The sequence below is a fragment of the Herpailurus yagouaroundi genome, unplaced genomic scaffold (assembly GCF_014898765.1).
Source record: "Herpailurus yagouaroundi ecotype Mexico unplaced genomic scaffold, PumYag 197, whole genome shotgun sequence".
NCBI classification, from domain to species: Eukaryota; Metazoa; Chordata; class Mammalia; order Carnivora; family Felidae; genus Herpailurus; species Herpailurus yagouaroundi.
Window position 1 is genome coordinate 9,809,733 of NW_024412428.1, and position 12,844 is coordinate 9,822,576.

At 41.8% G+C, this 12,844-nt stretch overlaps 1 protein-coding gene across 3 annotated transcripts in view; it reads left to right on the forward strand.

Moving 5' to 3' along the window:
- B3GLCT (beta 3-glucosyltransferase) overlaps nucleotides 1–12,844 on the forward strand; it is a 105,203-nt gene that overhangs the window by 21,378 nt on the left and 70,981 nt on the right. For all 3 annotated transcript variants that reach the window (XM_040448140.1, XM_040448141.1, XM_040448139.1), the window contains 2 exons: nucleotides 10,624–10,700; nucleotides 11,151–11,262. In XM_040448140.1, coding sequence (XP_040304074.1) covers nucleotides 10,654–10,700; nucleotides 11,151–11,262 — 159 coding nt within the window. In that variant the 5' untranslated portion in view covers nucleotides 10,624–10,653. The remainder of the gene's footprint in view (nucleotides 1–10,623; nucleotides 10,701–11,150; nucleotides 11,263–12,844) is intronic.

Here is a 12,844-nt window from a genome sequence, read left to right on the forward strand (position 1 = left end):
ATTGGTTCATTTTTTCTCCTTATAGGGTTTTTTTTTTTTTTTTTATGCCATGCATGTGATTAAAAGCTGAATTTTAAAGATCCAAAGACTTGTTGGCAGCTAACATAGGGTCTACAGACAATACTTGGAGCAATGGCGAGCTTGCCTGATCTAGAACTACACGAACACCGAGCAATAAGGTTAAATTCAGAGAATTAAATGTTGAGATGCACAAAACACGGGGGGTGGGGCAAAGCCCCTTTAAGAGGCAGGTATGGTTCCCTGCTTAAAATTGAGCTGGGACTTGTTCTTCGAAATTGACATGTTCTTGAGTAAGAATTGACAGCTAATTCATCAGCCATGGAAGGGGAGAAAAGGAGAGTCTAAGGCAGAGGTTGTCAGGACCTCCCCAGCACTGTGATGGGGAGCTTGCTCGCTCCTTCGTGGAGGGGTCAGTCCCACGGTTTGGCAGGCGTGCGCCGTACCTCTAACTGAACAGCATGTCTGGGGCCCTCGTATCACTTGGGATCTGGACCGTGCAGTGTTCAGGTTCCCCAGAGATTTGCCCACCGTGAGCATTCACAAAAGTTGCTTGCCGAGGGAGGGATCAACAGTAAGTTTTATCATTTGAATATTTATCTGATAGCCCAAAATATCTATTCCTCCCACACTACCAGATGTCTAGAACTGCTGTTTATTCATTACTCTTGTCAGGTTGCACTTGACTACAAAATCTGCCAAAAATTAAGGTGCAAAAATTTAATGGTTTCTGTGATTATGCATCTGCTTCTAGCTGTTCTCTTTGCTTTGGCAAGTCATTACCTGCCCCTGTTTTGCCTCAAGGGGCTAAAATGAGGTCTTATTAAAAACACAAACATTTTTCATTCATCTAAGTGTGAATATAAAACCAGGAGCCTAAACTGACTTTCCGTCTGAAACTTAGTGCTGTACCGGGGGTTGCGGCTACAATAATTCGAGTCGTCGTGGGTTATCATTCCCGTCTCCAGTGTTGACGCTTACGATGCAGCTTATCATGGCTCTGTGGTTTATAGTTATGTGTTTCTCCTAATCGCTGAGACTGCAGACTTCACCAAGTGCTCGTCTCTGAGCAGAGTGCCGTTCTTGATTGCCGTGGAGTGAAGGGTTTGAAAAGGTACGCTAGCTCTTTGCAGCACTTACGAGGTCGATGGTACCTGTTTCGTGGTAGAAACGACTGTATCATTAAGTAGGTAAGAGAAGTCCAAGATAAGCATTTAAAAATATCTGACAACTATTAATTGGACGTTTGTGGTTGTATTGGGTACTTACAAATGTAACAGGACATCTCTAGACAATACGCAGGGCCCTTTAGAACGATGGTGCCCATTTGAGGCCATCAAAGCCGTAGAGCAGTATGTAAAAAGCACACATTAATATAGTTTTCCTTGTACACGTGAAGCCTGAGAGGACAAAGATGGAAGGTGTGTCAACTCATGTGAGAGTGAAGGGGAAAATGAGCCGGAGGGATGTCAGTTCAGAGCATGGAAGCTGGAACTGGAAGACAAAGACAACTTGTCAGGAAGGCTTACTTTTAGTATTATTATTTTTAAAGTGTATTTATTTTGAGAGAGAGAGAGAGGAAAAAAAAGCGTGAGTGGGGGAGGGGCAGAGAGAGAGGGAGAAAGAGAGACTCTGAAGCAGGCTCCTCACTGTCAGCGCAGAGCCCGGTGTGAGGCTCCCTCCCCCCGCACCACGAGATCATGACCTGAGCCAACGTGGGACGCTTTACCCACTGAGCCTCGGCTGGCGCCCCAGGAAGGCTTACTTTTAAGACGCCAGGTGGCAGCTGGGATTTTTGGAGCAGTTTGGGTGATGCGTAAAGATGTCTTCACAGGGAGATGTGTAGCGAGATTGGAAATGAAGTCAGTGAGATGGGGGATGTGGTTGAATAGGGGGTTCCTAAATGCAGATCTGTAGATATGAGGGTACAGACTTTAAAGAAGTGCTATTTTCTTTCCTTAGATTTTTTGTTTCCTCCCTGCATTACAGATGGAAGGATAATGTGAAGTTACCCAAAGATTGGCTCTTTAAAGAGGTGCACAGCCAAAAGGCCACGTGGAGGTGAGGCTGACAGAAACCCATACGGAGAGTCTGTGCAACAGTCTGTTAATCAGGAAGTTAATTAATCAGGAAATCTCTTAATCAGGAAACGAAACCAGTATTTCCTGTTAAATGCCTACTATGTGCATAGCATCTGTGTTGTGTGTGTGTTATGATTTGACTTCTGTTTTTTGAACCTAAGAAACTTCCTTTTTGAATGGACATTTGTGTGGAAATACTTGTGTGTGTGTGCGCGCGCGCACGCGCGCGCGCACACACACACATACACACACACATTTGTTACTTGAAGTGGGAACATATCCTAGCCTCTGATGAAGACACTCTGGGAGTATGTTGTGTTTATGTTTTGGTGGAGAGGCGGTCCTCTGAAAGTCGTCTTTTCCCTTCTGGGACCTGGGACCCAGGAAACCCAGGGGATCCTGGACCATGATCATTTTTACAGTAGCTTCAGAAGCCTTAGGTGTTGACACTTGCCTAAAGTTACAGAAACCAGTATTGTTCTCCGAAGGAATTTTCAAAATAAGATTGGATTGGAAACAATAAAGGACAGAATACAAGGCATCATCATGGCGTTTTTAGTAGGTTCTAGTAAAACGAAGATTCAGGCACTGCTTTGAAGACTGTCAAGTGTGAGCTCAGCCACACATAGCACAGGACAAGGGTCATGCTTGGTTGGGGAACCACTTCGAGTGGGGAGTGGGGAAGTCAGCCCCTGTAGGGGTGAGTGCAGGAGACAGGGGAGTCCTGAGTTCTCGCTGAGACAAATATGGGCAGAGGTACAGATACATTATTTTTCTGTTTTTAAGGCAACCTGCAAATACAGAAAAGAAAGTTCAGAGGTGGGACACGCTTATGAGTTTTTTCTGGGGGTGGGGTGGGGGAATGTTGAAGCTGTATACGTTACATTTGGCAGATGCTGGGTTATATTTTCTGCTTTGGGACAAATGGAGCCGAAGCAGCTGCTTAGAAACCTCTCTGCTCTCCCCACCCTCAACTAAATAGCTTTCGAAAAGAACAGACCCTTCTAATTTTATTGCCTTCTTTTACCGTACAAACTTTATTTAAAACCTGGATGAATCTCAACCTGAATGAATACATGATATCTTTTCCTTGTTCGTGGAAAGTTTTGTAAGTCACTATTTTTTTTTTTAATAATTTTTTTAATGTTTATTGATTTCCGAAGGAGAGGGAGACAGAGCGTGAGTGGAGGAGGGGCAGAGAGAGAGAGACAGACAGACAGACAGAATCTGAAGGAGGCTCCAGGCTCTGCGCTGTCAGCACAGAGCCTGACGCGGGGCTCGAACCCACAAACCGTGAGATCATGACCTGAGCCGAAGTTGGACGCTCAACTGACTGAGCCACCCAGGTGCCCCTGTAGGTCACTATTTTCTTGAGGAGAGTTAGTCTCTTTGGTTCATTAATTTAGAAAAACCTCATTTCTGTGAGGTAAGGCAGGAAAGCCAGAGCAAAACCTCTCATAGATCAGTGTGAGGAAGTTTGAGTACAACAGTTTTGCATTTCCTGCTTTTAGAAATGTTTTTATTGCCCAGGAGACAGCATGAGGTCCTTCATTGAAAGGCTAGCTTTGGGAGTGTCACTGGCTACCACTAAAGTTCTCTTTTGAGGAGAGAGCAGTTGGATGCTATTTACCTACTAAAGGTTCATTTCTTGTACTAACTGATAGGTGGTAAGACATCACATTAATTATTAAACTGGAGACTTCATGACGTTGCTGTCGAGTAAGAATTTATTCACCCGTTCATTTACTGAATCCTCATTGAAAACTTACTTTAAGCCGGGACCTGGGCAAGACGCCCCAGGAGAAAATAGGACAGTGAGACTCACATTGCCTCAGGGGCAGTTCCTGAGCAGCCATGAATTCATTGCACTGTGGAGGAGGCCATGTTGGGAGCATCTGTCTCCTTTTGGCTGCATAGCATCTGAACCCCTTCCCTGTCTTGGAGAACACTCTCCCGTGTGCATCCGGTGGGAGCTGGGGGCTTGGCCCAGCAAGAACATCAGAGGCCAGATACTGGGTCTCCCCAGCTCAGGGGAGGGCAACCCGTGATGGAGTGTGGCCAGTCAGATGTGGCCACGCGGGACTGAGTCTGGAGCCAGGGGCCCACAGTCGGTCGCTTTAGAGCTCACTGACTTGGTAGTGACGTTGGTACACAGTGGCTAGAGCTGTACGGTGGGGACCAAGTTAAGGGCCAGCACCTGCAAGTGTGCAGAGAAGGTAAGTGCTGCTTGGGGACGGGGTGCTAGAGGGGGGCGATGCCGAGCAGGGTGGCCTCTTGTGGGTGAGTCGGTGTAGACGGCAGGCCTGTGTCCCCCCCCCCCCCCCCACCTCCCGGAGGCTCATTCTAGTAGGGGAGACGCTGCATGTGGCCCTGTGAAACAGCAACGGTACCACACTCCCAGGACACCAGCAAGGAGGCCCCCAGCCCTGCCTGGAAATGTCAGCGAAGGCTTTGTTGTCGAGGCATTTGAACTGAGCCTCGAACAAACAGTGGAGAGTTTTGCTAGACTCCTGCCTGCAGCAATGGGGGGGACCCCCGCTGAGGGCAGCCGGTAATCGTGGGTCTCACCGGGTATCCGGGAAAGAGGGAATAAAAAATAAATAATAAAAAAGGGAGCCCCTCTGGGAGCTAACACGTGAGGTAGAGAGGTGGGGTTGCAGGGACTGGTGAGGTCTCCGATGCATGGGGCTGGGGTCTGGGTACCAGATGGAGACAAGAGTTGGGCCGCGCAGCAGTGAGCACAGCCAACTTTCCCTGAGCGCACTCTCTCTCTCAAAATAAATAAATAAACTTAAAGGAAAAGAACAGTGCTTGGCACACAGTAGTTGTGCAACAAATATTGTAAAGGCAATGCTTATATTAATAACCATCACGTGCACAGCACGTGCCAAATGTGTGGCATGTATTAACTTCCTTGGTACCCAGGACCGTGGCTGTCCCCACACGAACGATGAGATAACAGAGTCACAGACAGGGCAAGCAAGTTGCTCAAGGTTGCACGTCTCAGAGGAGCCAGAGCAAGAACTCTGATGCAAGTACCTTGGCTCTAGAAATCAGGTCCTTAAATACTCAGCTGTACTGCCTTTCGTGAATGAATGATTAGTTAACAGATTTATTTGAGCTATAAAAATGTATTTAGTAATGTATTTCAAAGTAAAGAGTTAATAAAAATAAATTTTATAAATAACGAGGTAATATTTTTCTCTTGTGAGGAAAAGATAGCGATTAAGACAGGTACCTGGAAAAAAGTATATATATGTTTTTTAAATATAGGCTCAGGTTCCTGGAAGGCACGTTATTACAGCATCACATATAACCTACTGGTTCATAAATGAATACCGGATTTTTAAAGACTAGTAAATCTGTCTGATATGTGTTCCAACCAGCATATCATACACCTTTATCAGCATCCTATAAGATATACCTCCTTCTCATAACAATAAACAGATGTTAGTTTTCATCATAATTCATGTGTTTGTCTAAAAGCTCAGTTCAGTGCCTAAGGGCTATATAATAGTTGGAATTTGGAAGTGCGGTTGAACTGGAATCAGTCTTAAAACAGGATTCAGTCTTTCAGAACGATTGCCTAATACTGAACAAAAGCCTTGGCTTTTGCTTTCAAATTTAGTACTTGGTCTGAATGTTGAGACCGAATTGGACCATGAACTCCTGTTCTGCTAGGTTTATACTCTGAATTAAGGTAGGGGCAAGTTACAAATATTGGGAAACAGTCCGTAGAGAAGGGAAAAGGCTGGTGGCGTGAACTTAAATTTGTTGAATTCTTTCCAGACACAGGCTCGAAGAGTAAAGTGATTCAAAACCAACTTCGCCTAGTGAAGTTATTTATGATAAAGTATTGAGCTGTTTTCGTCCATGTTTAAATGTTGGTTCTTTCATACTATTCGTGTTTCTAGACCTAAATTTTTGTGATTTTGCTTCCATATCAAGAATGAAGGGCTGTCTCCATTCGCAGAGCACTGTCAGGGTGCTCAGCTGTGGAATCGAACCCCTTTGCCAAACGAAGGCAATGGGTTTGTGTCAGAGCCAGGGAACGAATGGGAGCGTTGGTTTTGAAGGTGTTTGTTTGCTCTTCTTAAATGTTAGGGGCCTTAAGTGCGAACATATGCCTTGATCCAAAACGCGTTCAAAGGAAGCACTGACGGCATGTCCAGTGGGCTTTCTGACCTCAAAGCACTTGTTAGGGGACCGGTAGATGTTGGAAGCAATGGCAGACGGGTTCAATGACACGAGTAGAGTCGATATAAGCAGTTTAGGTGAACTGTGGTCAGTTTTTTCATTTTCTTTCCCTTTTCTGTCATTTGCCCACAGTAGGCCCTGTTTGTAGCCCGTTTATGCCTGCCTCTCTTATGGCATTATCTCATTTTTTTTTTTAATTAAAGAGGTTATTTTTAATTAAGCTCTACACCCAACGTGGGGCTTGAACCTACAGCCCTGAGATCAAGAGTCGCACGCTCCACTGACTGAGCCAGCCAGGCACCCCTCATTATCTCATTATTGACACAATTTTGCCTTACCTTTTAGGTTTGAAATAGTAGCATTGTTTGGTGAATAGGCATCATTTAGGTTGACGGCAGGCAGTGCTGCACGCATGGGCGCCTCTTCTGTAGCTTTTATTCCAAATGGCTCTGCTGATGCAGCATTTTCTTATTTTCTTTCCCCTTGATATTTCACTTGAAAACTCTCTTAGTCATCCACCCAGTTACATATTAAAAAAACTTGCATTGCGTATAAAGGTGCTGTAAGCTGGTGATACGGCACCTGTAAGGAGGTCTAAATCTGGTGGTGGTGTTATTTGTAACAGACAAATAGAGCATAAATTATTACAATTCCAAGTAGTCAAAACTGAGAGAAGATCATTTGGTGGAAAATTTTATTGTGACCTTTTAAATTATTTTTTCTTAAAAAAATTATTTTTTCTTAGTGCTAACACATGTGAACATGTGTGCATCCGTATTCACACACAGGATATATGTGTGTGTATATATATATATATATATGTATGTATATATATATACACACACATATGCATGTACATTGTATATAAATACACACGTATACACATATGTGTGTGTATAAAAAACAAGAATAAAAGCTCTTGGGCCTTTTGGGGGGTTAGTGGATGAAGATTTATTTATAATTGAAATGGCCTTGGGTTAATTGAGAAGTAAGACCAGGTTTCTTTTTTTTAATATAATTTATTGACAAATTGGTTTCCATACAACACCCAGTGCTCATTCCAACAAGTGCCCTTCTCATTGCCCATCACCTACTTTCCCCTTCCCCACCCCCCATCAACCCTCAGTTTGTTCTCAGTATCCAAGAGTCTCTTATGGTTTGCCTCCCTTCCTCTCTGTAACATTTTCCCCCTTCCCTCCCCCCATGGTCTTCTGTTAAGTTTCTCAAGATCCACCTATGAGTGAAAATATATGGTATCTGTCTTTCTCTGTATGGCTTATTTCATTTAGCATAATACCCTCCAGTTCCATCCACGTTGCTGCAAATGGCCAGATTTCATTCTTTCTCATTGCCAAGTAGTATTCCATTGTGTATATAAACCACAATCTCTTTATCCATTTCGTCAGTTGGCGGACATTTAGGCTCTTTCCATAATTTGGCTATTGTTGAGAGTGCGGCTATAAACATTGGGATACATGTGCCCCTATGCATCAGCACTCCTGTATCCCTTGGGTAAATTCCTAGCAGTGCTACTGCTGGGTCATAGGGTAGGTCTATTTTTAATTTTTTGAGAAGCCTCCACACTATTTTCCAGAGCAGCTGCACCGGTTTGCATTCCCACCAACAGTGCAAGACGGTTCCCGTTTCTCCACATCCTCTGCAGCATCTGTAGTCTCCTGATTTGTTCGTTTTGGCCACTCTGACTGGCGTGAGGTGATATCTGTGTTTGATTTGTATTTCCCTGATGAGGAGTGACATTGAGCATCTTTTCATGTGCCTGTTGGCCATCTGGATGTCTTTTTTGGAAAAGTGTCTGTTCACGTCTTCTGCCCATTTCTTCACTGGATTATTTGTTTTTTTGGGTGTGGAGTTTGGTGAGTTCTTTATAGATTTTGGAGACTAGCCCTTTGTCTGATATGTCATTTGCAAACATCTTTTCCCATTCTGTTGGTGGTTTTTTAGTTTTGTTGATTGTTTCCTTTGCAGTGCAGAAGCTTTTTATCTTCATGAGGTCCCAATAGTTCATTTTTGCTTTTAATTCCCTTGCCTTTGGAGATGTGTCAAGTAAGAAATTGCTGCGGCTGAGGTCAAAGAAGTTGTTGCCGGCTTTCTCCTCTAGGGTTTTGATGGTTTCCTGTCTCACATTCAGGTCCTTCATCCATTTTGAGTTTATTTTTGTGAGTGGTGTGAGAAAGTGGTCTAGTTTCATCCTTCTGCATGTGGCTGAGACCAGGTTTCTGAATGTCATGGTAGACATATTTTTGAGACAAGGGCATTCACACACCTTTGGAGACAGGTATCGACATAGCCCACTAGGTTTTGGAATGTTTCTATTTGGAGGTGGGATGGGTACAGAAAGCTGGATTGCCATTTTTGTGTTCACTGACTGAAACCGATCTGAAACCCAGGCATACGATTCAGTAAACAAAAAAGAATGGAGACAGGGATGATTATAATTCGCTAGTGTAATCCACTAGTAATCCATAGAGTTCATTTTAGAGTAGAATTTAGCTCCTTTGTGCTAAGACTTTGCCTTTTCACTTTTATTGTTGTGACAGAGGTTATTCATAAGTCTGTCTTTGCATCCTTGCTGGGAAGGTGCCCTTTTACAGCCTTTTTGTGATACCCAGTGACATCACCTACGTATTTCCCATAACCGGGAAGGATAGGACTTGTATGGAAGAATTTGGAGGTGTATTCATTTTTCCTCAAGAAATTTTTAAAACTAAACTGTGTTTTAACTACATTAAAGGATTTTAAAAGCATCGATGTAATACTTTGGTCATCTTGACACAAATGTTTTCATTTTTCTGGTTCCTTCCTAGTCTCTGTTCACATGTGAATTTATTTTACGTATTTAGAATCATGTCTGTTTTTCCATTTAACATAAAGACGTTTCCATTGTTTCAAAGTCTTTATTATTTACACTTTCAGTTGTTACACAATAGCTCATTCGCTACTTATTTTCTTATGAAGCCTTTTAAAGTATTTGCTATGTTTCTTTTCTGGCTGCTTCGTATTAACATGCTGCCATAGTTATTTGAAAGTTTTATGCAACTATTAATAATATTAGTTCTCTTCACACATGATTTCTGTTCTTATATAATCCCTCATGAATATACATGTGGTATAAATATATATAATACATATATAGCCATTTCTTAAAAGTCACTGGAAACTACTGCATAATTCATAATCAACAGCAGGAAAGCCCTGAATTTTACTGAGTAATTAACTGCTAATTCAGCCTTTCGGGTGTTTTTTTCTCTCTGACATGCCATGTTGTTAGTCTGACTTAACCTTTCATTACTGTTCTTGCATTTCATATTTGTACATGAAAGTTAAAATAAATACTACACAAAATAAGTGAAGCTTTATTTGATAATTCCAAGTATTTATATTGAAAACCATTCTTTATATGAACTTAAAGGCTGGTGTGGAATCTACATTAGTGTTGTAACAGTTCCAATATTTAGGCATTTATTCTTAATAATTCTTTTCTACATAAGTCTTTTGTCTGCAACAGTTACCAGGAAATAGAATAAAACACAGAATATACTAAAGTTTGTTGGAAGGGTGGTGTTCAAGCGTATCATATAGCTGACTTTGGGCTTGTGATAACGTGAAATATATTGAATAGTGCTTTACTTCAAAGCTGACATTCATAGCCTGAATCATATTAATCTCTCTTGGTGTTTATGCATATTTATTTAACCATAGTTGTGTCTTATTTCTGAATCTTAGTTCCTCCTGTGTTTGTAAGTTTTAAAATTCTATTGTGACTATCATCGACTGAGTACTTAAGGATTATATTTCTAGTATTTAGAAATACTCTTCCTTACCATGGTGTTTTAGCTTTTTTTAGTGCACTTAAATTTTTTTTTTTTTTTACATGAGATAAACGGGATATTATATATACTCTTTTGTTCAGCTGAAGGGTTTTATTTTCCATCTGCTACCTGTGATGTCTCTACACAGTGAAATCTGTTTCTGTGCCTCTGAGTTATGCCTGGTTGCTTCTGGGCTCTTCCCTCCCAGTCGCCTTCGCGAGTCTGCAAATTTCAGGTCAGCTCCGGTACCAGTGGAGACCCTTCTTCGAGGCCCTCTGCACTGTTTTATGCCTGGATGACCAAAAGATTGTGTGGATCCAGCCAACATCCTTAATTTCTAGTAGCTCCTGAAGAGAAGAAAAAAGAAAGTAGTTAGGAGAGTAAAATGTCAGGTCTCTAAAAATACCTGCATTTAGAAATTGAGTGTTTTCTTTTTTTAATCAGAGTGATCATATCGTACTTTTATTAATTTCTTCTCGTTGATAATGTTTCTTCAGGAACTCCCAAGAGTCCTCCTTCTTCATCAGATGTCTAAGCAGGAGGGTGCATGGACCATACTTCCACTGTTACCACAGTATGTTTAATTTGAAATGTGTGAAGTTTGACGTTTCCACCTGAACATTCACTCCTCTTATTGAGTGTGTTTTTCCTCAGAGTCAAGAAAATTTGAACTCTGTTTTTTATGACTACTACGTTACCCAGATTTCTTGATTCTTTTAACCATGAATGGCTTCTATTTTTAAATATATTGCTTTCTTAAAAGATAAAATGTTGATGTATTTGATAGTTACATTTGAAAATTGTCTCCCTTCTGGACTGGTGGTGTTACAGAGAGAATTTAAGAATTCTAGCTGTTTGATAAACTATTAGTATCTGGCTTTTGAAACTGTACATTGAAGGAAAATACAGGGGAAAAATCTAGATTTCTTGCCATTTTATGTCTTTCATCCTGCTTGTCGGTTTTAAACTTTATTATAAACTCATTTTATAGAAGTGATTACCGTAACCTATTTCTCTTTGTCAGCTTTTCTGTAACGTATAGCAGAAATTCATCATGGATTTTCTTCTGTGAAGAAGAGACAAGAATACAAATTCCAGAACTCTTAGGAACACTCAGAAGATATGACCCATCCAAGGTGAATACAATTTCAATACCAGTATTTATCTATTGGAAGAAATGCTTAAGAGAAGATTTAATTTTAAGAGGTTTGCCAATCTAATAAAACCACCTAGTTTAAAATGAGAAAGAATGAAATAACTGTTGACTGTCTCGAAGCAGTGTTGAATCATTTCTCTTTGAGGTTTCTGTCGCTTTCAGAGGGATAGAACTTATAAGGAACCCTTTTTAAATGAAACCAATCTATTTATAGGTGGTGGCAATTTCAGAGAGTTAAAAAGCTATAACCCAGAGTTAAGAAATAAGTTTAAATTGCTTATTTCTCTTTGTCAATGATGACCACGTATTATTTTAGATGGGAATAGTTCTTGGTTGCCAACTGTGTGTCAAGCACCATGACAGCAGGGGCTAGGACAGACGCACATCCTGATGACATGGCTGGTACAGAATGACAGGGAGAAAACAAGCCATTAAAGAAGCAGTAAAAAGAGAGATGGCTTATAGTCAGGGAAGCCTAGGGTGCTGTTAGAAGCATATAGCAGGGCATCCAGCCTAATCTGGAAGGGTCACGACAGGAGGTGAACTTTAATCTGAGTCCTGTAGGACCAGTAAGAGTTAACAGGAGAGAAAGAGAGTGTTTTAAGCAGAGGGAACAAAAGTTGCGAAGGTCTGGAGGTAAGGGGGGCATCTTGTGTTAGTAGTTCAGTGCGACTTTCCATATCCGTATCTTTCATATTTGTCAGGTTTTGTTTTATCCTGGGCAGATACGACGTAGCAATTGGATCTTGTTTATTTCTAAGTCGCTAGCACTGAGCAGAGCATTTGACAGGTAATGGGTGGTCAGTGAGTATTTGTGAATGGCTGAATAACCCCGTGATGGCCGCCTTCCTGATGGCCCACGTTGCGTCTCAGGAGGATGTCTTGGAGACATGGTGAGAGTCATCAGGTCTGCAGTTCTCTTGGAGAAGCCCGGGTTATACCCTGATCACCACGTGGAATCTTTAAACTTGGAATAAACAGAAGTGGGCCCTTGGGGTACCACTGGATGCCTGCCCCACCCCTCTTCTGGTGCCCACTCCCGAACTAAATCAGGCTTAATGAGAGTGTGGGGAAGGAAAAGTGGCTTCTTGGGTGTCTGCTTGGTTTGTTGATGTCGATGAATGATGTTGGGCACCAGTGACCATTCTCAAACACTGGAAAGTTTGTTACCTTAACAGAACCACTGGTTTCGATGTTCTTTAAAAGCCGCAAGGGTCCATTATGGTTCCTTTTTGTGCTTTTGCTTTCTGGGAAGATACAGACATAATTGAATGAGCAGGTTGTCGGGTTAAAAAGAAAAATCCTTCGAAGGAGAAGAGAATTACGAATGCATCTCATCCCGTCTTTTCAGATGATGCTAACCAGCATCCATGTACTTTGGCCATGTTGCGTGTAAAACATTTGTTAGGCTGCTATGTTTCCTTTTGACTCGAGAAGAACTCCCAAATGTTTTTTAGGATATAGGAGTTTTAATCTCCTCCTAGTGTTCATTTCACCTGGAGATTATTTTTCCATTATCCATAGCTCTAATTCTGTGCAGAAGATGGTGACTCACTGTGCTT